The sequence below is a fragment of the Arctopsyche grandis genome, chromosome 2 (assembly GCF_051622035.1).
Source record: "Arctopsyche grandis isolate Sample6627 chromosome 2, ASM5162203v2, whole genome shotgun sequence".
In the NCBI taxonomy this organism is placed as follows: Eukaryota; Metazoa; Arthropoda; class Insecta; order Trichoptera; family Hydropsychidae; genus Arctopsyche; species Arctopsyche grandis.
This window is the reverse complement of record NC_135356.1, coordinates 29457204-29484634: the sequence shown is the minus strand read 5'-3', so window position 1 is coordinate 29484634 and position 27431 is coordinate 29457204. Positions and strand designations below refer to the sequence as shown.

The 27431-nt window shown below is 33.7% G+C and overlaps 2 protein-coding genes across 4 annotated transcripts; both read left to right on the top strand.

Annotated features, from left to right (window-relative positions):
• The first annotated feature begins 1763 nt into the window (after positions 1-1763).
• On the top strand, positions 1764-4633 carry LOC143922716 (5-hydroxyisourate hydrolase). Of its 2 annotated transcripts, none has more exons than XM_077446048.1 (3): positions 1764-1854; positions 2147-2412; positions 2595-3450. In XM_077446048.1, exons 2-3 carry the CDS (start codon positions 2167-2169, stop codon positions 2679-2681), a joined length of 333 nt encoding a protein of 110 aa, XP_077302174.1. In that variant the 5' UTR covers positions 1764-1854; positions 2147-2166; the 3' UTR covers positions 2682-3450. The 2 variants fall into 2 exon arrangements, with proteins under 2 accessions (XP_077302174.1, XP_077302173.1); XM_077446047.1 differs by having other exon boundaries at positions 1806-1850; positions 2595-4633.
• On the top strand, positions 4502-27431 carry Drat (Death resistor Adh domain containing target). 2 transcript variants are annotated; one of them, XM_077446042.1, is made up of 5 exons: positions 4502-4633; positions 21552-22294; positions 24463-24610; positions 24687-24839; positions 25927-27431. In XM_077446042.1, exons 2-5 carry the CDS (start codon positions 21558-21560, stop codon positions 26041-26043), a joined length of 1155 nt encoding a protein of 384 aa, XP_077302168.1. In that variant the 5' UTR covers positions 4502-4633; positions 21552-21557; the 3' UTR covers positions 26044-27431. The 2 variants fall into 2 exon arrangements, with proteins under 2 accessions (XP_077302168.1, XP_077302167.1); XM_077446041.1 differs by lacking the exon at positions 4502-4633 and adding an exon at positions 21072-21475.

Sequence of the window (27431 nt, the reverse complement as noted above, 5' to 3'; positions counted from 1 at the left end):
CATACATATATAAAATAATAAAAAGAGACACAGAAACACACACTCAGACACACAGAACGACACACATTTTTCTATATTATGTAAACGTGATCAGTGATCGATTCTGAGTTCGAATTTTTGCATGATCACAAAACATTTTTTATTGTTATTACGTATGTACATATAATTACGTAAATGGATAAAGTGAAAAAGCAGTCGGTAGAAATTAAGTTAATTGATAGTTTTTTAGTGACAGTTTGATGGTCGAGTTTTGTTGAAGATTTTTGGAAAAAAATTTTCGTCTGCGGCACTTTTTTGACTTTTATATATTTTTTTAATTATTTTTTCAAAAATAAGCTTATTTTTTTCATATTTTATAACTCAAGAAGGTGTATGCACATAATATTTTCCATTTTTATTCCGATATAAAAAAGATTTTTTGAAAAAAAATTCAATTTGACCAATCTTTGCCTGCCCCCCCCAAGAAAAAGCTGAAATAACGTCCCTGATTTTTTTCTATCGAAAGTAAAAGCCGCTTTTATGCCGCATTCTTTTATGATTCATTATATTTACCTAGGAAAAGGGTTAAAACGAAATATACCATATAATTTATGGATATATTTTGCTTTTGCCATTTTTCTAGTACCTAAATGTAATTTTGTAAATGTAAATGTAAATTTATTTATTCCCATTTTTGAAAATTTTATTTACTTTTTACCCTTGAATTTTATTGTGATGGAAAGAAGAAAATTTTGTTATATGGGGGGGGGGGGAGGACAAATTTTTTTAACCCTGGGTGGGCCCCCTTTGACTCCTGGCAAGCACTGATTTCAGTCCCAGTCCGCCACTGAGTGGTTTGTTTTATTCTAGAAATTAATTTTTACATGTGTGGGTGTATTAACTCTTGCTTTTCCGTACACAGGTGTTTGAATCGCGCACTTCTGATGCCAATGTATGCATAATGTGTTCATTGATATCTATGATATATAATGAGTCCATTGACAGCTCGCGAGCTTCACATATAACTGTATTTAAATCGAAATCATTAATAAAATCTTTGATTGCTAATTGTAAAGTATGTGCCACTCATTTTATTCCGATGAGTTGAGGGAAAGAACAATTCTCAATGGAAGGTAGCATATTTGCTTCATTATATCTTTCATAATTAATATTCTGGTTTTCTTCCTCTATTTCGGTTTCTAACAAGTCGACAAATTCGATTATATTAGCTCCATTATCTATTGTGACAAAGTAAATTTGTTTGATATTGTATTTTTCTAAAAGTTTCAAAAACATATTTTTAATATATGTACATTCCTGTTAGTTTGTCCATTAATTCTATCATTCCCAAAGTATATACACACATTTTACTGAACCGAAAAAAAATATCGGTTCGGTTTCGGTTTTCGTTCCGGAAAAAATAACGGTTAATCCGGTTTTTGGTTTTCGGTTCGGGTCACTGTTGAATTGTATAAAACCAAATAAAAAATTTTAATAAAATTTCTGCCATTTCTTAACATATATTTTACTGCCATCTATGAAAATAAATACAAACATTTACCCAATTTTTTATCATTAATAAGCATATGTAGACGTCTATGTTAACAGATGTTTAATTACTTTTAATGTTATTATATAGATGTCACTACACTTTCATAATTGATTTATAAACTCGGAGATATCTATGTTGATATGAACAACAAACAAACTGCTTGCGACTGATAAATGATTATTCATCTCTTTTTTACAAGCAAATTATACCGAAGTGCGAGCGATATGAAACTACTTTTCAAAATGAAATTCCTAACATGTGACAAACAACATTTAGTCTTGAATAGGTTGTTGCCGTACCACGTTGTGACGTCAAACCGGTTGGTAAAGAATTTTGTTATAAATCTATTTATTATTTATAAAATATTCATTCACGCGATTATTACACATAATATATATATTTTTTCATTTTATAGAAATTTCAATTGTATGTAAATTAAATTAAAAATGTTTTCCTCTACAACAATGTTAAATTTATGTGCTCATTTTCCTATGAGTACATAAATCAAGTTTCAATATTGAATATGTAATTCAAGATTGAAACCGTATCTATTAATGTTTTCGTTTAACTTCGTATTTAGATTAATATTAATGTGATTTGATTGACAATTTTCAGAAAAAATTAGAATATCAAAGATGATATCGACCCATGTCCTCGACACGGCAAATGGTGAAGCTGGATACGGAGTCAACGTGTCCCTGTACAGGTTGAGCGACACCAAAGAATGGCAATTCATCAATAAAGGCATCACAGGATCCGACGGTCGGTGTGCCTCATTCATAACGGAGGACAGATTTACAAAAGGGACTTATAAATTTATATTTCAAATCGGCGACTACTTCAGATCCAAACAGCAACATACGATATTTCCAACTGTCGACGTATGTACTAATTTCATATACTTATTATGAACAGTTTGGTTATACCAAAAAAAAAAACATAAAATAATAAGTCAAACGTTAAAATAGATAACTCAATTTTTCGATAAGCGGCACTTCATATAAACACTGTAAAGTTGTATTTCTGAATGCTAATTTTAAATATTACGTTTGGTTTGTTGCAGATAATATTCGAATGTGAAGCCGGTCAACATTATCATATTCCAGTTCTCGTTAGCAATTACAGTTACACCACTTACAAAGGAAAATGATCTCTATTTCTTGTTGTGAATAATATCAGGGCACAAATAAAGTACTATGCATGTTTGAATTGTGACATAATTATGTTTTTAATTTATTTCAATTTCGTATATTTAATACAAGCCTACTTTTGAAACTGATTGCAAAATGCTTACCAACAACCATGTTGACAACAGTTTTTCTTCACATTAAAGACAGGAAATTTTTACTTTGAACGTAGTAATTTGAATTGACATTTAATATGTATTGTTAGAACTTTTATCAATGGACCGGAACCGTTATTTTATTCGTTTTGGTTTAGATTGAAGTTCGGCAAAAAAAAATATATCAGTTCAGTTCCGGTTTTCGTTATTTTCTGGTATATAAATTTTAGCAAGTTAATTTAAATACACCCATACCGTCTGTACCTCTCTTTATACAGCTTTTTTTATAACTTATTGTGATCATATACATACATAATTAAATAGTCAAAGAAGAATATTTCGTAGCGTGTGCAACTTGAATAGAATGTAGATATGATTTAGCTAAAAATACATTTTTATATTCATACTTAATTGACTTTCTGTAGGCTCACCAACTTAAACATCGAGCATTGCTTTTAGGAAAAGTGCGACATTAGTTTAGAAAGAATCTAGTAGTTTGTTTTATTCTTAAAGTTAATTTTTACAGGTATGGGTGTATCTATTTTTAAAGTCTTGTAGTTTCAATTTTGCTTGAATTCAAATCCCGTTAAGATTTTCGTGAAAACTTCATTCGACTAATAAATTGAGTTAAAAAGTCACATCTTTGTTTTGAACATATTCTTAGAGCTATCGTAATAAAGTACTCATTACCTTTATTCGTAACATCGAATATTGAATTCTAAACCCTTCATAAAAGCAATCTGAGCTGTTTAAACTCAACTGTTATATTATAACTGGCGCACATTGTTGAAAGTGTATTTGCACTTGTAGAGATATTATTTACTAGTTGAATTGTATTCGAATATGAATCACCTAAAACGCCAGTTGAAATATATTACAACTGAAAATACACTTTGACTGTAGCATATACATACATTGACTAGTTAGTTTATACACTAACAATTCACACTGAACATATAAATATATTAATTTTACTAGTGAACAATAATTGTAAAAGCATTATGTACTAAATTGACAACATTTTTCCAGAGAAGAAAAAAACAACACTTTTTCCACTGGGAATTGTGAAATAAAATATGCCATCTTGAGATAAAAACAGTGCATATATTAGTCAACATAATAAATCCAGTTATTTTTTAAAGCTGCTGGTTTAATAAATTATTATTAATAATTTTTGACCAAACAAAACTTCATATCATATACATACATATGTAATATCGCTATTCTTTCTGTCTGTGTATCTGTGTAAGATAACGCTCGCCATACTATAATAATAATCGTTTCGATTCGACATACATATGTACGTCACAGCTAAAACACTGCCAAAAAACGTACGAGCGTAAGGTAATTGGATTATTAATCACATCACCAGTGCCCAAAAGACAATTTTTGCCATGAAAATCGCGAATACGGAATATTTTGCACTCGAGTTCACGTTAGTATGATAGTTATCGTTAGTATGATGGACTTTTCGGCTGCCAGATGTTCCGTTATAGAGATTTTAGTGACTTTTGGACGAGCGCTTTGTGACCAATAATCACCATATATATTATTGTAACACTGTCTTACACAGTTTCTCCATTGATTACCTGAATTTTATCTATCCACTTACATACATATGAGTATATGTCAATACTGGACAATTATTATTCGCCTGTCAAAACCATTTGCTGTCAAACGAGTTCGTCAGTCGCGTTTGGACGCCCACGGCAGCTGGTTATACACTCGTATGCTGATTGAATATATGTACATACATAATTGAAATCCTGAAAATCATTACTGCTCCGAATACTGAAGCTTTCAACGACACTGCCAAAGCGGTAAGGAACTCGTTTATTATTTTTCGTTTTTGTAAAAATAAAAAAAAAACAGCTAATGCGCTGTAAATCTTCACAATCAAAACAAAAACACAGGGTATAAATATTTAATCAATGTTCTTTGTATATGCTTAGCAGAATTCCTTTTTTTTTTTGTACACATACATATTGATTACAATTATTCTTTCAACATACTATATCTACATGTGTATAATACATACAATCATATACGTGTAAAGATTCCAAACGCATAGACGTGTATTCATTCCAAATTGACCCTTTTTCATTTAAAATTGACCCTTTTTCACTTAAAATTGACCCTTTTTCATTTAAAATTGACCCTTTTTCATTTAAAATTGTCCCTTTTTCATTTAAAATTGACCCTTTTTCATTTAAAATTGTCCCCTTTTCACATCAAATTGTCCCTTTTTCATTCAAAATTGACCCGTTTTTTATTTCAAATTGTCAATTCGAAATGAAAAAGGGTCAATTTTGAATGAAAAAAGGTCGATTTGAAACGAAAAACCGGTATAACAAGGCAGAGGTACATACTTTGCAATTTGAATACAGTTATTTAAAATTGAATATATTCGATATATTATGTTTCAACGTAATTAATGCGTAGATCTTTATAATTATTATTAATCTATACATGTATTGAAATGAAAATATGCTAAAATTTTAGCATTTTTCCCTTGGAATTTGGTGAATCAATAATCATTAGTAATGATTCATTACCACGTGCTCACTGTACATGGAAAATTATATTTTTATTTGTATTTATTATTTTTTTGTCTCACTATACTGCTTTCTTTTTTATATTTTATTCTGTATGTGTGCCAATTTAAATAAATAGATCACATTGGCGCATTACATTTTCAAATTTAAATTGAGTTATGAATCTCTCATTAAAAATATTTATAAATTTTAAACTAACGCTCACTTAATAAGACATTTTAATCAAAACGAAAAATATTGATATCGAAATTACATACATATGTACATGCATTCATACAAAAATAATGACCAATAAACAAATTTGTGATTTTATATAATTATTATTTTTTGACTACACATTTTATTTATTTTATTTTTACATAGATATATACTAGGAAGGCCTAACAGGTAAACCCCAATGCGCCTTCCTGGCCAATTACAAACAATGCAGCATTTTTATTACACAAGTTATATAAATAAATAAATAAATAAGTCGCTGAATTACGAGACACTGAAAACTCGAAAATTAACGCGACATCTATGAATTGTACATACATTTTATTGTACATTAATCATACTCAAATAGTGGTGACATAGTAGGTAGGAAGGTTTTTAGCCAATTTTAATCGGGAACCGTTTCAACAATGAAATCAGAGAAATTGGCAAACTCTGATAGGAAACGATCGACCTGGAGTCACAAATATCCAGGTCTGACCAGCAGCACTACAGATATACTCAGAAATATTCTTTTCAATCGAGGTCAGCTCATGGGATCGAACCCAGCGCCTCTCGGTGATAGGCAGAAGCTTATCGACCAACAATTTTGCATATGTTTAATATATTTTCAGTTAAATTTCTGTAAGATAACGCTCCCCGTACTATAATATTCGTTTCAATTCGACCCATGTATGTACGTACGACACAGTTAAACATTGCCAACAAAACGTATGAATATAATACGAAGATAACGGATTAACAAAAAACTTCTATATAAACTGTTTGCTACCAATGTTTCCTCTAGGCAAATTAGTCCGATCATTTAGCGCCATCTATTGAAAATTTATTTAATTAATTCATTTTTCTATTGGTGTTTTATATTGTTTATATGTAGGTAGGTAGCTAGTTTTTACCATTTTTTTTTAATATTAAACAATTATATGTATTTGAAAAAGATTCGATCGCGTGCGGAACGAACACAGGTCTGACCCATTTCTTTTAATTGAATAACTAAATATGCAAACACCCATGCGATGATATTTCGTCGGACACAACGGTTCGGTGATTATTGGTCACAAAGCGCTCGCCCAAAAGTCACTAAAATCTGTATAAGGGAACATATGAAAGCTGAAAAGTCCATCATACTAACGATAACTATTGTACTAACGAGAGCTCAAGTGCAAAATATTCCTTATTCGCGATTTTTATGGCAAAAATTGTCTTTTGGGTGATCGCAATGTGACTAATAATCCAATTACCGATTATGATAATCCAATTACGAATTATATACCGATTATAAAAATTATGCTAGTTTTTTTTTTAGTTATTGTAACACTATCTTACACAGTTACTAAACAATTAAATATAAATATTGACTTAAATATATTTAAAAGGTATTGGAAAAAAATACGACCGCATGCGGATCGAACGCAGGACCGACACATTTCTTTTAATTTTTAATTAATAGCTTAATATGCCATAAGCCATGCGATGATATTTCAACGGGTACAACACTAGTAATATAATACTATTAATATTTTTAATAATATCGAAAGCATACGAATATATACAATATCTATATTTACTCTCCGTAGCCGACACTTATTTTCAATTACATTCCATGCTTCACAATGTCTATTTACTGCATCAATTATAAATACACACATGCTATTTTTAAATTAGCAAACTAACTATGTACTTAACTTAAAACCTAGCAGTCGTGTTTTTAATTATATGTATGTACAAGTGTTAATGTTTAAAATAATGCTTAGAAAATAATCATTTTTGCCACATAATTTAAAAATTTTAATTAATGAAAATTTCACATTAAAGTAATTAAAGTAAATCTATATATACATATGTATATATAAAAATCAATGTTTGTCTGTCTGTCTATCTGTCACGTATGCGTTCCTATACCATTCAACCGATTGCCATCAAACTCACATAAGCTATTGTGTGTATGCCCGCGATGGTTTCTGTAAAAGAAATCGCCCCAAAACGGGAATGGAAATAGGAAAACAGGAACGAGTGGCATTGCAACGCTATAATTTCAAATTTGTTCGCGTCACCATCTGCGTTGTTAGTGTAAAATAAACAAACAATTGAATAATTTCAAATGTGTTCGCCGTCTGCGTTTTTCCTACAAATTCAAATTAATACTTAATAATTCAATTTGATTATTAAGTATTAATTTGAAACTGAAACATTTACTTGTTTGTACAAACACATCGAGAAACGGAAATTGGAAATGCGTTATTGCCGCATTTCAGCTAGTGTTTTATATTTTTATTGGAAAACTATTGGTTATTTATGAAATACATACATACATATATCCAGTAAGCTTTCGATTTTCTGTGTTTGTGATGGGAATGGTGGACACTAGAGCATTTTCTATAGGTGCATTCAAACAAGTTATTTGTGAATGGGCTTATAGAAAATGTACTATCGATATTTCCACGTCGTGCGTCTGCGAAAATTCGCTGTATAGATATAAATTGACCTCAATATGTATTATTTTTTATAGAAATCTGTAATGTTTCTTCTACGATATTCCTTCTTGAATGCAAATTTTCCTAAAAGCTATTATACTGCTATATCCAAAGATGCTTTTCGCACAATAAATAGTTCACTATTGTCAATTACTTCTGTCTTGCTTTGAACACTAATGGAGCGATCTATTATTAGTAGAAAAGCATCCATCGAACGCCTATATTTAGTTATACAATATAACTTATATCAACATCATTTACAGGCATTGGCCATCCAAGGCCTCTTCAACACTCTTCCATTCGTCTCGGTTTGGCGCAATTCTCATCCATCTCACCTCAAACATTTTTCTAATTTCGTCCACCCATCTTCCCTGCGGTCTTCCTTTTAACCTTTTGCATTCTCTCGGGTGCCATTCCAGCACTTCCCTTGTCTACCTTTCTTCAATTCTTCTAGCTACATTACCCGCCCATTGACTTTTCAATATATTCTCTCTATCCACTATATCCACTGCTTATGTATGTCATACTTCTCACCCACGTATCCCGTTTCCTATGCACATACATATATATCTTCGTTACGCCGAGCATACAGCGTCCCATCCTTATTTGTAACATTTTTGCGTTCTTTATAAAGGTAGACAAAGCAATGCCCAAGTTTCATATCCATACCTTATCAATGGCAAAACACATCGATCGATCTTTTTCTACAGGCAAAAAGAAAGATTTTTGGCATTGCTTCGCCCAAATACACTCCAGTCTATTTATTTCCTACTATACAATCTAATAAATTTCAATAAAAGTGATTGGTATGATTAGTCTTCGGCATTGGCTGGTTGCTTTTCAAATAACAATAGACCGCTTCATCAGTGTTCAAAGCAAGAGAGCAAAAAAGCATGGTTTACAAGAGCAATTGACACATGGTTGACCAAAGTGAATCATTTTTTGTGCGAAAACCATCGATCGAACACCGATCTTTGGTTATCATTAATTAAATCAATACTTTTTTCTCCATTTATACCAGTTCTCGAAGTTTTCTTAACCCTTTGAATGCTGATCAATTCCATGGGCCTGAAAAGCGCCGATAGGCGCTGTATATTGAGCATGTACCAATTAAACAAGAATACTACCCGCGAAACCTTTCCAGCTAGCATTGAATATGGGTCGTGTAATCCGTGCAATTGCTTTGTCTTTGTCTTATAAAGACTCGCTTACACCGGAATTTCTGAATGTACATATAATTGAATTACTCCATATATGTATGTGCCCAACATCAGTACAATAACGTTTTTTCATTGGAGAAATAAATCCTCAACCTTGGTTTAAATTAAGAATTGGTTATTCGCTCGATGTCAACATGCTTTGAATAAAACAAAAAAAACTGAATTCACGCATACATAGACAATCCGCATTGGAATGATCGAGTGTTTACTGTATTATAAGTATGAAAATTGTACAGCAATAAGAAATAAAAAATATAATAATATTAAACATGAAAGTTTCTCCATATTGCGCTGTACTAATCTAAAATGTATATGTATTATTTTTATCGATCATTATTTTTGAAACGCTATGTGGGTCACAGCTGAGTTACTATGCTGAGTTTACTGTTAGTCAGATATGAAAAACATCTTTTTATTTTAGATAACTGAAAATGTGCTTTGTTATTATTGTTATTGAACGTGCGACTGTTACCTAGCAATAGAACAAATTTTTATATTTGCTGTCTGTTGATCAAACTTTGATTTTTGATTAGGAATGCGTATCTTTTCTATTACACATGAGTATCTTCCAATTAATTAATAATTGCTCAATAACATTTGACAAATATTGATTTATTGGCAATCGAATGTACTACACTTAAACGATTTTTATCTAGTAGATAGTGTAATATTATATTTAGTCGTATTGTGATTTATTTATCTATAAGCGCGGGATTTATAAATTTTGATGTTGACGTTTGGTAGCTTGTAGGCTTATATCTTTGACTTTCCGCCACCCACTCGTCTTGTCAGATGTTAATTGTTTAAACGCCTATAAATCTATCTTTTTCACAGTGTATCCTATAAAATTCTCATTATTGTTACCAATGCATCGATGAGTAGCCGCCCTTTAGCCATAACGCCCTAAAGTAGATTGCCTTAATCATCCCCCGCTGTTTAATTCTATGTCTCGCTTCAATTACCCCCTACTGTGCCCATATAATTCTATTGTTTTGTGTCGTTAAATAAACGAAACATTTTTTTTTCCGAAAGTAAAACTTACATATGTAGTTTTTGACTTTCGTTTTCCTTTATTTTTTGTTCCTTATTATAAAAAAATGCTATAGTCTAAAAACCAACCCATCATTAACCCTTAGGGCCGGGCCGCACCGTGCGACTTGCGAGCGACTTGGTTGAGGACGACCAGACCAATGCAAGCAGGTAGATGGGACATGCCACACCCGTCAACTTGTTTGTCGCTCACATTTCCATACATTTTTTCTGGTCGCGCAACAAGTCGGCCGACAAAGTTGCCCAGTGTGGCCCGGGCTTAGAGTGCTGACGTCTTTTCTGTTGAAAGCCCGCAACGCTGAAAATTTCGCCAACATTTCCAACTAGAATTATTTATAAATCCAATAGAAAGCAGGTATAAAAATTGTAGGTAATCCTAAATCTAAACTAAAAGACTGCCGCCGAGGATTTCGAATTTTGTAAAGGTGTATTTAGACTTTCTAATATATCTTGCAATAATAAAAAATAAACAAAATAAGTCTTTATAAACATTGACACGGATTACACGACCCATGCTCAATGCTACCTGGAAAGGCTTAGCGGGTAGTATTCTTGTTTGTTTACATGCTCAAAATACAACACCCATCGGTGTTTTTCAGGCCCATGGACTTCTGGCAAAACGCCGATCGGCGTTGTTCAGCATTCAAAGGGTTAACCATAATATTCGTTCTATTTAATGGACTGGATATAACTCAAGTTTATAGTGCTAATTTGACACAACACACTTACAAAATATGCGAGCCGCAATCAGCTAGTGAATTGAGAAGAGTTGATTTTGTTACAAACCATAAATCTGGATTCCTTTTGGTCGAAAAACTTTGTTATGACTAGTCTTCGGCTTTGGCTGGTTGCTTGTCAAATAATAATAGACCGCTCCATTAGATTACTAAGCATGGTTGCCAATAGTAATTGAAAATACTGAACCATTTTTTTGTGCAAAAAGCATCGTCCCAACGCCGATCTTTGGTTATGACTAGAGGTTCGGCAAACCTTTAACAATGCATTTACAACCTTTGAACAATATGCGGCACCTTCTGGGTCCGGTGACTAGTTATGACTAGTCTACGGATAGAGACCGTGCTTTTTCCAGGAATCGGGGCGGTTTGGCTCTATTTACAAATCTAGAGTACACAAAAAAGGTTGGGCGAACCTTTTACAACAATGGAACAATAGCATTTATAACATTTGAACAATAAACGGCGCGTTGTGGATCCGGCCACTAGTTATGACTTTCTAACGGCGTTTCCTATTTATTAGTCAGAAAATTTTATCTGACCAAAACAACCGTGAAAAGTCATTTATACATATTGCGCTGCAGCTCGTTCTTAGTCGTATTGATCGGGCTCAGGTATTCAGATGTTTGTTTTTGTATCCTCGCGAATGCATACCACCGTTTTGTTTGGTAAACGGATTATTCAGCAAAAAGCGATCTCGCACAAGTCACTAAAAAACATCTAGCACTCTAGTTATCGTTGGTACAATATTTCGCTTGTATATTTCGAAGTAATTTTTGGGTTCCAGATGTTCCAGATTTAAGTGACTTGCGCGAGATCGCTTTTTGCGGAATAGTCACCGAACCGTTTTGTTTACCACCGAGTGTCATTGACTCTCACGTGAGTGTCGAGTGCTCATTCTTAGTAGACCAAAACAACGTTGTTTTTGTTAGTTTTTTTTTCATCCAAGTCTGTGCCAAACGGAAAACTACTCGATAGTGGATTTTCCCAAGAAAAAAAAAATAGTTTTCATCGTAGCCACGCTAGAGACACAAGTCAGTCTCGTGCCAAGCACGTGTAAAACCACGCGCCAGTACTTCTGGGAACAGAACACTCATCTGTTGCGTGTATAGTCGCAGATTGCACCTGTCCACTGTTTGAGATCGATTCTGCATATATTGTTACAAAAGGTATTTACTAGTTCATATTGTGTAGTGTTTTCACCTCAACAAGATATATTTTATTGTATTGTTACTGTATTGATAATGCTTTACTGTGGATTTGTAAACATGTTTATGTATTCAATACATTTATAGATGAAAAAAAATATGTTACCATTGCAAATCGTAATAATAATACGCCTTTGTGAGATAAAAACAGTTTAGTAAATAATTCCATTGTAGAATGTTAGATATACTCATGCCAAACCAATAACATTACACAACATACGCGAAGGTTCAGATTTTCTTTAAATACAACAGTAGCATAATCTTGAGTGCTGAAGGGGGGAATGTTCACTTCATTTACTATCCTCGAAACAACTTCATTATACAGCTCTAATAACGCTGAACAACAATAAATCTTCTAAATTTTTCATAAAAATCAAAAATTTTTTACCGGAGCTGAAACCAATCAATCTTTACTAAGTTTGATAATTTTTGTCGGTTTGCTCTTGTTTAACCCATTTGAACCCACGCGGTCAGTTATGAACTTACTCGATGTATGCCAGCGCGGTCATTCACGGCATTTTACAATTTTGCGTCGTAAAATAAAGGGATCACTCAGGCCGGCCGTAAAACCTTTCGTTACGCTTGGTTAGATGTTGGTGATGAATTTTAAGAAAGTCACACGAAATTAAATCAGTTCCTTTTGGAGTTTTGAGGGAATAACATCGAGCGCTTTTCGACTTGCAGATATGTCGAAGAGAAAACATACGTAAGTTTTTTATTTTTACATATTTTTTATTTATCTTTATGTTTCTAATACAGTAGGACTTATTGTATAATATGCATAAGAGAAATTGCGTTTATATATCTCATATTCCTGAAAAAAAAAATCAAAAGTCGACGGAGTCGTATATGACTCCTTGGGATAATGACACATATTTTTTTCCAGAGAATGCAATTTTACTACTGCAGAGATACGGGAAGAAATTGATAATTGGGACGAGTCTCAACTTCCGGATTCCACATACATACATATTACCACCCCTGGAAACTGATATTCGGTTAAAGAAAAAAGTAGGGTGGAAATCAATCAACCATTTGTATAAATATGTATAATAAATATATGGGTGGGGTTGATCAAATGGATAACCATATTTCTAACTATAACATAAGTATTAGAGGGAAAAAATGGTACATGCCTATTCTGTTTTGGAACATCGATGTAGCTGTGAATAACGCTTGGATTCTAAGCAAAAGTTTTGGTTGTAAATTTGATAAATTAGGATTTATCAGACAGGTAACAGAGACGTTGTGCAAGTGTTATGGTCAAAAACGAAAACAATTGGTCCCATTCAGACCCGGCAAAGTTAATCAAAATCAAAAGGAAGTTGGAAGACATTTGATATTGGTCAAACAGAAAAGGAGAAATTGTGGACACTGTAAAAATAAAACGTTTTCCGCTTGTGATAACTGTGAAATTCCATTGCATGACAAATGTTTTGTACCGTATCATAATAATTAATTATTTTGTCTTCTTGTATTTTGTTTTTACGACTTTTGAACCCAAAATCTCGTTTATGACATTTCTTCTTTTAAAAGGGTGCACCCTTTTTTTTGTTGACGATGTGTATATGTCACAATATATGTACCTACGTGTGTTATGTTATGCGATTTGAAAATATCATTTTATCGAAGAGATGCGTGTTTGTTATTTTTAAAATTAATTTTATAAATTTCTTAACAATAAAATTACAAATAACCAGTGAGAAAGTATTATAACTGATTATGTGACTCCATTGTGATTTTTGTTTTATTTTAAAAAACATGTTTCATTAGCCCCAAAGGTCGTTCACGACACCACCTTGAAAAAAATTAAAAATGTTGAAAAATCAATTAATTATCCATCCCTATCCTATAAAAAATATTTCCCATGAAATAACTCAAAGATTTTGGAAAATAAACGAAAAAATAGTCCTGGGCACATGGGACATGTGTTTTCACGCGAGCTCTGGGTTCAAATGGGTTAAAAGATACAGGTTTTTGTATTCTAAATTTACCCCTTTTCATTTCAAACTGACCCTTTTTGACTGGCACACTTGGGTCGAGTGTATATTTAAGGGCGAAATCACACAGCGGTGCATGTGGCACATGAGTTTTTTTTTTTTGCACAGTGATCTATACCAAAACGACCCTTTGGACCATTTTCGGTAAAATTGTATCCTTGCTTGACAGTGATCGATGACGGTGTATCCCAAATATGGGATATCGTTTTGGTATAGATCACTGTCAAGCAGGGATAAATACTACCATACAATTTCAACGAAATCGGTCGAAAGTGTCGTTTTGAGACGACGCATATCATGCATGTGTGCCATGAACGTTATATTTTTTCTAAATGTTTAAAACTATCTAAAAAAAAAACCCACGTGCCACATGCACCGCTGTGTCATTTCGCCCGAAGTTAGTATGCTGCGTGACGCCGCGACCAAACGAGAGTTCGTTTCGGCGCATTCAGAAACAAACATGTCTATACCGAGTTGACACGATGCGAGTAGCTTGGACGAAAGTGTAAACGTAGTCGACACGCAATCGTCAGTAGAACAATTTTAAAATGACGGATCTTGTACTGCAAGGTACATATATGTAGGAGCTGTCGCGAACATGTTGATAAATAACCAGAAATTTATCAAACTCTCTCCCGTTCAGCGAACAGAAAAATCTGGGCCCGCAAATGGATTTAAAGGCGCGATGAATTGTGTGCGTGTAATCATTTTCTTCGCAAGGTTCAGCAGGAAAATAAAGATACATCAAGATACTGCTCCACAACTTCTACTATGGGGCGAAAACACACAGCGATGCACGTGGCACGTGGTCTTTTTTTAGATACTTTTAAACGGGTGACCGTGAAAAAGTCGAAAATATTCGTTTATCATGCATACATATGAAAAGCGGTTAGTAAATATATCAGTGGCGTGCGGTAAAACTCTCTATCTCCCCGTCGTACATCCTCACTTCATTTGCACGAACAGGATACAACAGGAACAAGAGGAACAGGCTTTTCCTCCCGTATCCTGCGCGCACACATTAAACAAGGCTGTATGACAAAAAGAGAGATAATTACACCGCATCCCACTGATATATATATTATATGTATATACATAGTACCGTTTACCATGCACCCTTTTTTTGATCTTTCAAGATCTTTGCCTGCCGATATTTGCTTTTTCAACCTTTTCACTTTCGGTCCCGTGAGGTAGACCCCTTTTAAACATCCTAAAAAAAGGTCCGCGCCTTGTACATATTTATAGAACGCCCAGAACGCCCCGCCCCCCAAAATGACCCTCTGGAGTGTTTTCGGTAAAATCGTATCCTTGTATTTATCCTTTCTTGACAGTGATCGATAATGGTGTATCCCATATTTGAAGAAATGTATGAGACCACCCACAGCGGGGAGCCATACACCATGCACACGACGTGCAGTTCTTCCGTGTGTTTTCGCTCATATACATACTTCGACGGTCCGCTCTCCGCGGTCGTTTTGGAACGTTACTTGTAGACAGTTAAAATTGGCAAAGTTGAGCGTGGTGCAACTTACTTGGGCTGGATGTCAGCGTTGAAAAACGGTTAGATCACCTGTTGCCAGGCTGCGAGTAACGTTCAAGCTACTAGCATCGTGTCAAACTGGTATCAAAGCACTGAACGAGTCCATTAATCACCCGTCCCTTTACGAATTGAACAAAAACGATAACGTGTCATACATACATACATGTACATATATTCCACTGGTGTTTTTTGACGCTTATGATTTTCGGCCATAATTACAATATTATTAGGGTTGTCAGGCGTCCCGATTAATCGGGATTGTCACCAGTTTTAAGCCTCGTATCCCGGTGTCCCGAAAAAACCTCTCGGGACGCCCAAATGTCCCGGTTTACTACTTTTTAAATTCCTGCAGAAGTTTTTAACTCAGAATTAACATAAACTATAAACAATAAGTCGATGTCTGGACCAGACAGTCCGGTACAACACTGCAGCAATATTCAACAATGAACTATTTTTCTGTCTTATACTTTCTGGAGAACTATGTGTATGTGTAAAAAATATGTATCGGACATCAATCAATTTAACTTGAATCGATAATTTTCTCACACTCAGAATGATTTATCACACGCAGACGCGGAATAGACACTGTCAGAACAGAAAGACTAAGTGATTTTGCTATGTTATGTAGTGAATATCTTACAATCTATGTTCATATGTACTTATATTACTCTTTATTCTCGTTTGTTGTTTGATCTTGATTGTTTGAGCGCACGCTTAATTGATATTTTCCTTTAATTTTATTTATGAGACTTTCAAAATCTTTATTGCTTTAGCTGCATTTTTCTCACGAATTGTGTGTATCTACCCAACCATTTCTTGATACACTCAAGGTATACATATGCAAACACTAAATCTTAAAATATTGTTTTTAATTGATTTTATGGCTTTGCTACATTTTTCTCACGAATTGTGTTTCCCTCAAAATCTCTTTTAATCTGCGTGACCAATTGTGTGTATCCACGAAACCATTTCTTGATACACTCAAGGGATACATATGTCAAATACTAAAACTACCTTACGCATGAATGGCACTGTTAATCACCAGTTGTTTTACCAAACTGTGATTGGTCGAAATTGTTATCCTTATTGAATATATACTCATGTTAAATATATTTAAGACCACTTTGAGACTAGTAACTTGTAATACAAACTTGTACATTAATCTCGTGTATACTTACTGCTATTTAAAGAATATAACAATCTGATAAAATCTGTGACTATAACATTTTTACACCATCTCCTACTCGTCCCCATAACAGCTAATATTGAATAATAATAAAAATCTACTCTCACATTCAAAAACTAGGTGGGTCTCACTATTACCTGCAATAGAACGCACTCTAAGGCTATTAAGCTATAAAAGCTTTTTTTCAACTGAAGAAAAAGCACCAAAAACCTTATTAGATTTTTTCACAAATCCTCTCAGTGAAGTCTATCTTTGGTTTCTTCGTTGTAATTGTAGCACTTTTCATTTACATATGTATATTAAAAATAGATGTGACAAAAAATAAATTATAGATATTCTAAATATTATCACTTCGATTGAAAATATATCTATAGAAAAGGCAAAGATCTGATTTTTTTATAGTGGGGGGGGGGGGTGTCCCGGTTTGACTTGCATGCAATCTGACAACCCTAAATATTATTCATATGTATTTACTGCATGGGGGAAGGACAACGTGCTTCTAAATTAAGAATCGTTTTATTCTAGGTTGCAATAACTTACGCTTATTTACGATTCATCTCAAGGCGTCCCAAATTCAAAATCGCGTTCTAAACTGCATATGTGTGTGTTCAGAATGCTAATTGCGAGCCCAAAATACCCACTGTTTGTGACAAGAGCGTGCAAATCGATTTATACATCCGTGTATATAATGTTTTATGTACGTATAAGCGGGCTATTGTTTTCCCATTACAACAATGCAACCCTCGAGCTTTGTAAATTTTGCACCTGAATGAATTTCGCGTGCATTTGCATTGGCGATTCCTTGTCACTTTGCCACCGAGCGCATTTCGTGGTATGCTGCACGTCATCGTCATCGTCACATCTTGAAAAATAATCACGTCTATTACTGTCTCATCGTTGAAAATTAACCTTCAGTGACGTTGTCGTGTTCCGCAATTTCATACAATGTTGTTTACGCTTATTGAAAATATACATACATACATAAAGCTTTTACATTCAGCGGTGTCATCTGATTTCCGTAACAACAACGGGCTATGCAACAATACAAAAAAAATATTTCAATCCGATGTAGCATGAGACTTACGAGAACCGAGCATGCTATCACATTCTTGGAATGTGTTGTAACATTGAAAAGACATAAAATAGTTTCTTTATTTTTTTTTTCATTATTTCTTATTTAACTATATAATATTATTATAATATAATTCAATGCAAGGTCTTAAATAATGTTACTGTATGCTTTGCTGTCCATAACATGACGTTGACAATTACTTTTATCGTCTAAAAAATATAAATTTCCATTAATATAAAATATATACGTATTCCATAAATAAATTAATAAAATCAACAACTTGCGTATTTTATATTAATGTAAATATTTCAAAATATGAAACACGCACTCAAAACAAAAAATAAAAGTCAAATTCTAATGACCGCTATATGCACGAACAATGTTCTATTTCTTGTCCAAAATGAATTGCGAAACTGAAACGAAATGTAATTGGCCATTGCGAGTCGAGTGAGGGGTGAATACGATAGCATGTATGTACATACATTTTTCATAAGTGTCATCCTACATAGATCGGTTCGACCAAAGCTCCAGTGCAAATCAGTATAGAAAGCTACACATATTCTTGGCATTTGTTATTATTTTTTAAAAACTTTTTTGGTAACATATATTTATTTTAATTTCCATGATGTCAATTACGGGTTTTGCCCCTGGGTGACATATATTATATTAAACTTGTACATATATACATATGTATAAATTCACAGATTATAAATTTTTGAAATCATATTCAAATAGTGGTGACATAGTGGGTTGGATGGTTTTGGCCAATTTGATGGAGGAACCGTTTCAACAATGAAATCAGATAAATTGGCAATAAATTGATATGGAACGATTGACTTTCTCAAATATCTAATATCTAAGAGAGTCTCAAATATCTAAGTCTGACCAGCAGCACTACTGATTATACTCAGAATAAATTATTTTCAATCGAGGTCAGCTTACGGAATCGAACCCGGTGACCTATCAGTGCTTAGCATTAACGCAACCACCAAGCCATGCTGCTGGCTAATGTAATAATTCTGTTTTTAAAAATAAATATCGAGAAGATATATAATATAAATGACAAAGGGGGTTGATATAATGGTAAGAGTAAAAAGATTGAAAGTGAAATATAAAAAAAAAATCTGGTTTAAGTGCTAAAATAATAGCATATATGAAATGTTATTATTTTAGCACTTAAACCAGCTTGTTTTAAACATATCACTTATACCAGTCTGGTTTTCAGCCCGTCATATGTAGCCATGTAGTAGAACGGACGATAGAAGTGCTCGAATGGTACCCGAGGGAATGTAAAAGGTTGCAAGGATGGCAAAAGGGGAGATGGGTAGAAGAATTCAGAAAAATGAATGGGATGAGGTGGATGAAAGTTGCTCATAATAGAGACGAATGGAGGTGTGTTGGAGAGGTCTTCATCCAGCAATGGATGAATGGAAGAATGGCTGTGAATGATGATGATGATGAAGCTATGTAGCTACATAGATATGTTAAACTACGATCTATTCTCGTTTTACGAAAAATCATCATAAGAACTACACGAAGAGACAGACGATATGAATTTGAAGAAGTTTTCCATTTTGAAAAATCGTGTTAGATCACATTGTTTGATACACAAAAACGAGATACGGCACAGTAGCTAATTTTTGTTAACACATTATTAATAAAAAAACGATTGAAATATGTAGGTTTTGACTTTGTTAAAACTCATTTAGGTGCTTAAATTACTAAATTAAATCCCTCTATGCACTCCCACGCCGTTGCTTAGCTGGACGACTCATGTCAAAAGCGTAAACAAACCTTGAAGTAAAAATTAAAAATAAATGATTTTGACATTAGTGCAACTCCAAGAAAATATCGATTTGCACATTTCTGACCAGTTTTCATAAAAAAAATGCCATTACAAAGTAATTGTTATAAAATTTTGTATGCCTCCTTTACTGAGCGATGTTTAGTCTTCCAGGTTTATATAATACAACTTTGAAACGTCCTTGAAGTATATGTACATGCATATATACATAAAGTACGTCAGTCCGTTTAAAAAAAATACACTGCTTTAAAGTGCCTTTGAGAACGATTTGTTCATTCAACACCAGAATCAACATATTCGCCAAGTGAGACAAATATGTACATACATAAATGAAATTAGATTCTTTTGATAACATAAGTTATTGTGTCCGGTTCTAAGGATTGTCTTCAAAGCTAATAATTTACGACCATGTGCTATTGAATATTTTATTTACACACATATGTATATTTGGCATCGCGGAAATAAACAGTTTCCTTGCCCATGTGAACTACAGATAAAATTAGAAGACATGAAGTAATAAATGTAGGCACGGATGAAAATATTTATCAGCTGATAAGTCAACAAAATTTTCTGCCGTAGTAGTTTCTCATTGACCAGCAGCTTGTTAAATAAGATAGTCAAGTTCACAACAAAATATAATCAGTTATTTGTCTTCGTATCTGTCTTTGCTTGAGTCCTCAAAATATATAATACGTACAGGTCTTTCATTCCAAAGTACATACATTTCAAACATATTTTGCAAGATTTGTTTTATATCCAATCATAATCAAGTCTTCATTTTCATCATTAAATATTTTTTATTAATCACAGTCGATATCTTCCTTGCATAAAATGTTACTGAAAATATATCACGTTCATTTTTTTTTTGAAAAAAATAAATATGTAGGGGAGGGGAGGGGCTTTATCCTCCTCGTGCCCCACCTGTTTTTAAAATCACGAGCCGCCCCTGTAAAATACATAAATATATTAAGCAAAAATTTAAAATAGAGACAAATGAAAGCTGTTTATATGTAATAACAAAAGAAAATTACAAGAAAAACCAGCGCTTGTTCGGAATCGAAGTTTGTTTTGAGAAAATTTTAAATTATTACAAGTTCATTGTCCAATCTCCAACCAGTTTATTTGAATAAAAAAGGAATCGAAAGTGTTTATTGAACGGAAAAAAAAATCAGAAATAAAATCAATATATTTGTCTTTCATAGTGTCTTCAAACATATATCATAGTGAGTACTTGGAATTTTGACCCAAGAAAATATGGAGGACGCAAGCTAGGACAAGGAGAAATCCATAGGATATTCACTGCGTACGTCGGGCTTTTCTGCACCATTTCACCCGCCTCTCCTCTATTCGACCTTTATACAGTGGCGAGCTTTTCCACGAGTCGTCCACGTGAAGTACCCAAAACACAATACCCCACACTTGTGTGGACCGAAAATCTTACATCATAATTGGCAATCGTCTTTTGGGAGGGACACCCACACTTCGTTGCCAGTTTTACAATCTCTGGTCAGAGCTCGTCACCGGTGCACGTGATCCGATCCACGGTCTCCGGATCATCATTACGACACCCACCAGCCTCTGATGCACACGCATCACAATGCCTCAAGTAGGCTGAAAAATTCCAAACTTGTAAGTCTTTGCCGCTTTGGTTCCGTTTCAATGTGCTCTTTCGACTGTTTCAGAAGCCTATGATGAGCAAGCTGTGCCGGCAAGTGTCCATCGAGTCTCCGGGACCTCTGATCAAGGATAGCGTCTTCACCTTCGATGTCCCTGTTCCGGAAGTGCCGTCTGTGGGAGCCAGGATCCGGGTGGTCTGCGCTGGAGCCTGCTACAGAGCCAGCCGAGGAAGATCCATGTCCGTTTGCAGCACATCTTCAATATCTTCCCTGAACAGCTTGTCTGAACTGGCCGAAATGGGCACGGCCACGCACGCAGTTCCAACCCACGCAGGGATGAGAGATGGAGCCCTGTTCCCTGGATACGAGGTGGCCGGAATTGTGGACACGCTCGGAGACGAGATCGACGAGCACTCCAACTGCGGAATATCCGTCGGTCAAAGAATAGTATTGTTTCCGTACGAGGGTGTGCCCCATGGATACGCCGATTACATTGTAGTGCCAGAATTGAAGTACTTGGTTCCGATTCCAGACTCTTTGAAGTTGAGCGTGGCCGCCATGCTACCCACCGGTGCTTTGCTGGCGATGAACGCCGTGTATTCCGCACACGAATGCATCAAGAATGTCCTCCAGGGTCCGGATCACAGAACCGATTGTAAGATCCTGATCGTCGGCACTGGAGGTCTGGCCCTGTGGACCTTGCGCATTGCCGCAAACCTCTTCAAAAATCTCCCCTATGGTAATTCCGTCCAAATAACTGTGGCTTGTCTGAAGGACGAAGGGCTGGCTTTGGCGCACGACTCAGCCAAGTGAGTATTTTACGCTCCGTTCGAAATGTTGCGTGATGCGCGACCGTCATTTTAGCAATGCGATGTAGACTGATAAGTAGACACCGGATAGTCACAGTGCTATCCATTGCTACATTGTTGTAAATCATTTGTAAAAAAGGTTCGGCAAACCTTAAACAATGCATTTACAACCTTTGAACAATACGCGGCACCTTCTGGGTCCGGTGTCTACTGATAAGTGTGGGAAAACTACTTTTGGAATAGTCATTGAAGTACATATACATATGTAGAAGCAGCCTTTAACTTGTTATCGCCACTTCTGCAATGTAGGAATGGAAACACTACAGAACTACCACCGATTTTTTTAACAATCATTTATGATATATAACTATTTTGAAAGAAATGTGTCTATTCAAAAGTAGTCCCCCACACGGTTCGGTGATTCGCCCAAAAGTCACTAAAATCTCTATAACGGAACATCTGGCAGTCGAAAAGTCCATCATACTAACGAGAACTCGAGTGCCAAATATTCCGTATTCGCGATTTTTATATCAAAAATTGTCTTTTGGGCGGTCGCAATGTGCGTAATAATCCAATTACTCCCCCCCCCCTCCCCCATATATAATGCGACGCCATTTTTATTATATTTCATAATGCTGCGTTTAAATGTGTGCGTTCAATTAGGCTTACTATCTAATCATTAGAATAGAATCCCTCCCCCCCCCCCCCGATTTTTTATTGATTTTAGCGGCGTATAAAGAAATACATAATTATCTTTATGGAAATCCTTTTGTTTATAATATACATGTATGTATGTACCTACATAGAACTGGTGGGTCATTGTTTGTATTTTTGATTGGCTTTTTATGGAATTGTTCATGTTTTTTGCGCAGAATTTTGATTAATTGCAACGTTACGCTAACATTTCATAAAAGATGTTTTGAAAATAAAACTGGGATGTTTTACAAAAAAAAAGAGAGCATGTTCGATGAAAAGAGAACGTGCGTTAACTAAAGATGCGAGGTCGGAAAAATTAGAGGTTTTTCCCGTGAATTTTAGGAAATAAACTCTCCTTAGAAAAAAGGAATAATTGAATTGATTTGGTATCACTTATTTCGCAAAATACCATGATAAAGGGTTTTAAAATAAAATGTACCATTTCAAATTTCGGATTCTGGAGTTTTCATATCTAATAGAAACCCTAGTTGAGGTCAAGTTTGTTAGTTGAACTTCAATCTTAGTGTTTTTAACGCTTGTGAAATCGCCGTATGTATTCAATATATCTCAATCAAGATTAATTTCACCGTTTCATATCTAAAAACATCGTTTTTTTTTTATTACAAGGCTCTTTTTTATTATTGTATTGTTTACAGAAAATTATCTTAAAATCTTTTATTTTCTTTTTTCAATTTTAATTTTGTTGGAAAAAGAACCAAAATAAGTGAAAATTATATTATTGAATACAAAAATTGCACATTAATAATATAATACTATTATAAATGTCTTATTTTGACTATTCTCAAATAAAAAGGCCCTAGTGAATAATTGGTGCTTTTCCGGAAAGAAAATATTATTAAAGACATCTTATACATATATTTACTAAAACTAAATATAATTTTTCCGTACAAAAAAGTACCAATAATTCGCTTAACCTTTTTTGGCCGGGAATAAATAGTCAATATGAATAATCTCTAGTCTTTTTTTTTTAAGAATTAGAGTAACGCGAAAACTTACATATGTGAATGGACCAATATCTTATCATATTGAAAAATACAGATTACAATAACAAGCATCGGAATTTCAGCACTGTTAAAGAATATTTATTACTGAACTGAACTATGTCACTGAAATTGAATTTTTAAAACTGCTCGTAATTTTAAAATAACCATTTTTTTTACAAAAACTCATATTGCAGCGGCTCATACCAAAATCACACACGTTTCCATTTCTTCCATTCAGCTCTCCTCGACAAGTATAACTATACAATAATCATATATAGATATATAATATAACAATAATATATTGCACCTTATATCGAGTGTTTGTATGAGCCAGATTTTATCTGTAAATCTTTGCGACGTTACTTCAACTTTGGACTTTTGGCAAATTCTCAAATATGTATTTCGTATGGACTGTCAAGTTGAAATTATTTTGGCATCTGACTAATGAGCGTCCAATTCTATTTTTAGCCTGAACGTAGTTCAATGGTCAGAAGACCTGTACGAGAACCAATTGATCGAGCGGACCCAGGACTCGTGCAAAGGACCCGTCGACATCGTCCTTGACTTTGGAGCCACCTCGCGCAGCTTGAGACGCTCTCTGCGCTGCTTGGCCAAGGTTTTTATCCTCGTTTGTCTTCACATCCCACCATATGCATATGCGTTGGTGAGAAATTAACGAGCTTTGATTTCAGGGTGGGGTCGTGCTCCTGCCGGAAGACGTCGCCGAAAGATTGATTCCGAGGTTTGGACCGAGGGCCGAAGACATGGGCATGAAATTACGCGAAATACCCAGTGGAACGATCGATCAGCTCAAAGAACTGGTCAAATTGGTGAACTCTGGTGAAGTTAGTTGAACATTTATACGCTTTGAATAATATGTACATATGTATGCACATGTGATTGCGAGTCGGTGTTTCTTAGCTCGGCATTTGGGTACGACACACTACTACATTAATCTAAATAAAATAGCGTTTTGCGTGTTTTATTATATTTTTGATTGATTGATTTTTTGTTAGTGCATTAGTTTTACACCGTTATCAATTTGTAGATTTAATCTGTGGAGTAGACCTTGCAATGATAAGTGTCGAGATTAATATCTATTACTTTTAATAACATAATCTACCTTATTTCATGTTATGTATGTATGTATGTTGTGATTAAATATGTTGTCAATAACATATTAGATTGATCAATAATTTATGTATGACTAGGCTTTGCTCGGTATTTTTTAATATTTTAAGCCGCTTAAACATGGCTGATCTGATAGTTGACATTCATTTGTTTTTTCAGTAAATTTATTTGGATCCAAAAAAATGAATATTTAAACAAAAGCCAATCTGAAACGACAATTGTTATATACAATAAGAATATATAAAACGATCGATGTTTAAATACCTGTCAAATTACTAGTTTTGTTGTATTTTCAATGGGTCAGTTTTGGGAAAGAATTGTAATAAAAATATAATATGCTGGTGGTTTTACCCGGCTTGGCTCAGTGTTTGTTATATAAACAGCTTAAACATGGCTAATCTAGTAGTAAACATTCATTTGTTATTTTATTAAATTTATTTGAAGCGAATAAAATAATATTCAACGATATCGATATTGTCGTCATAGAAAATATAATTTTTTTTCGATCCTTGCAACCAAACCTTACATACATAGTTACATACAAAGCCTCTTTCGAAATTATATATTAGATAATATAAATTGCAATTTAAATAAAATATATGAATTTAATGCGTAGATGGTAGAATAAAAGGAAAAAATCGATGAATAAGTAACCATATTAATAATAATAATCTAAGTGAAAGTACATATCATAAGATAGTATACCAAATTTGGTGTTTGAAAACCGACAACTGTAGATTTTCATAGTAAATAAACATAAGTCTTTGTATCATTTATTAAAATATTGGTGTTATGTTTCAGATCGCCGCTCCCCCACACTCTGTCTTTCCGGCTGAAGAAGCGCAAGACGTCGTTCAGAAACTTTGCCAATCTGAAATAAAGGGACGTGCCATATTGCGGTTTTATGACGTTGACTGAATATTTTATTAGTATTTTTAAATTCCTTATATATTATATATTAATATTTATGTATGTATTGTATAATGTAAATTAATGCAAATCTTATTTCAAACATGCCATGTTAAATTTTACTAAAACGCGGGAAATAAATTGCCAATTATTTTGGTAATATGCCTGCTGTTTATAAATTAGAAATATCATTCTTGTCACCCAATCGAAGAAAAATCATTGGCTGATAAGATAAATCTTATTAAAGTAGCATTTTGTTGATTGAATAACAGTTCGTTCTATTTTTTTACTTAAAGCAAATATATTTTTTCTGTTATAAATCACACATCAAAAGATTGGAGTTATAGAATGTTCGAAAATTTATTTATTTTTTAATTTATCTGTTAAAGTGTCTTGAACATTGTCAAGTTTCGCTACAATTTGAAAATTGTATGTTCAGAGAGTGGACCATATACATATGTACATATATATATATATGTAGATGACTATGTATTATTTTGTGAAAGTGCATATTTATATTTATGTATGTGCGCATACATATGTATGTGTAATAAAATATATATTTTTAATTTATAAGTAATGAAATGTGATAATGAATATTTTTGCTTTCACGACAAAATTGAAGATTATTAATGTGAGCTTATTTTGCATAATTTTTTATGTACTGATTGAATGAAAATTGTGAAATTTATTTGTATACATTATGATGTAATTAGAATAATGATTTATTATAGTGATGAGTATTTTATTTCCATGATTGGTATATTAAAGTGTATGTAATATATATATGTAATTTCGATAGATACTTTGTAAGTTTTGGGTGGTAGAATCCGTGAAGTCATCGAAGAAATCAAAGTTCTATGCCGACGATATTGATATCATTTTCGATTTCGAATCCTTTATGAGTTCCGGATCCGGATTCGTCTTTCAGTTCCGCATCTGGATTCGTTTTTCATTTCCGGTTCTCGATTCCTGTTTCAGTTCCGGATCCCGATTTCATTTTTAGTTCCGGATCCCGGAAGCCGGGTACAACCACCAGTATTATATATTTAGATTTATTTCAATATTTGTGATATTGTGAGAAAATTTTTTAAAATATACCTACATATTAAAAACTCAAACATATATTCGATTTTTTTGTTATGATAATTATTCTTACTGTGACAGAAATGAGATGTAATTGTAATTGATGTTTTTGGAATATTATGTTTCACACTATTATTACTTGATTTATGTACATATGTACATATAAAAAATGTATATACATTTTCAGTTCAAATTATCCTAGGCATATTTTTCAATGCAGAAATTATGAGTATGAAAATATTATATCCAAGGAACTTCTTGATATATGTAATTAGAAAGCGAATGTTACAATAAATGAAACACTCCCTTTC

What these genes read in the sequence shown, in the direction of transcription:
- LOC143922716 (XM_077446047.1), top strand. Translation starts at nt 2,167, where the DNA reads ATGATATCGACCCATGTCCTCGACACGGCAAATGGTGAAGCTGGATAC. An exon ending in CGATATTTCCAACTGTCGAC is followed by an intron (nt 2,413 to 2,594) that starts GTATGTACTAAT and finishes GGTTTGTTGCAG; the next exon opens with ATAATATTCGAATGTGAAGC.
- Drat (XM_077446041.1), top strand. An exon ending in TTGGCGCACGACTCAGCCAA is followed by an intron (nt 22,295 to 24,462) that starts GTGAGTATTTTA and finishes TTCTATTTTTAG; the next exon opens with CCTGAACGTAGTTCAATGGT. An exon ending in CTCTGCGCTGCTTGGCCAAG is followed by an intron (nt 24,611 to 24,686) that starts GTTTTTATCCTC and finishes CTTTGATTTCAG; the next exon opens with GGTGGGGTCGTGCTCCTGCC.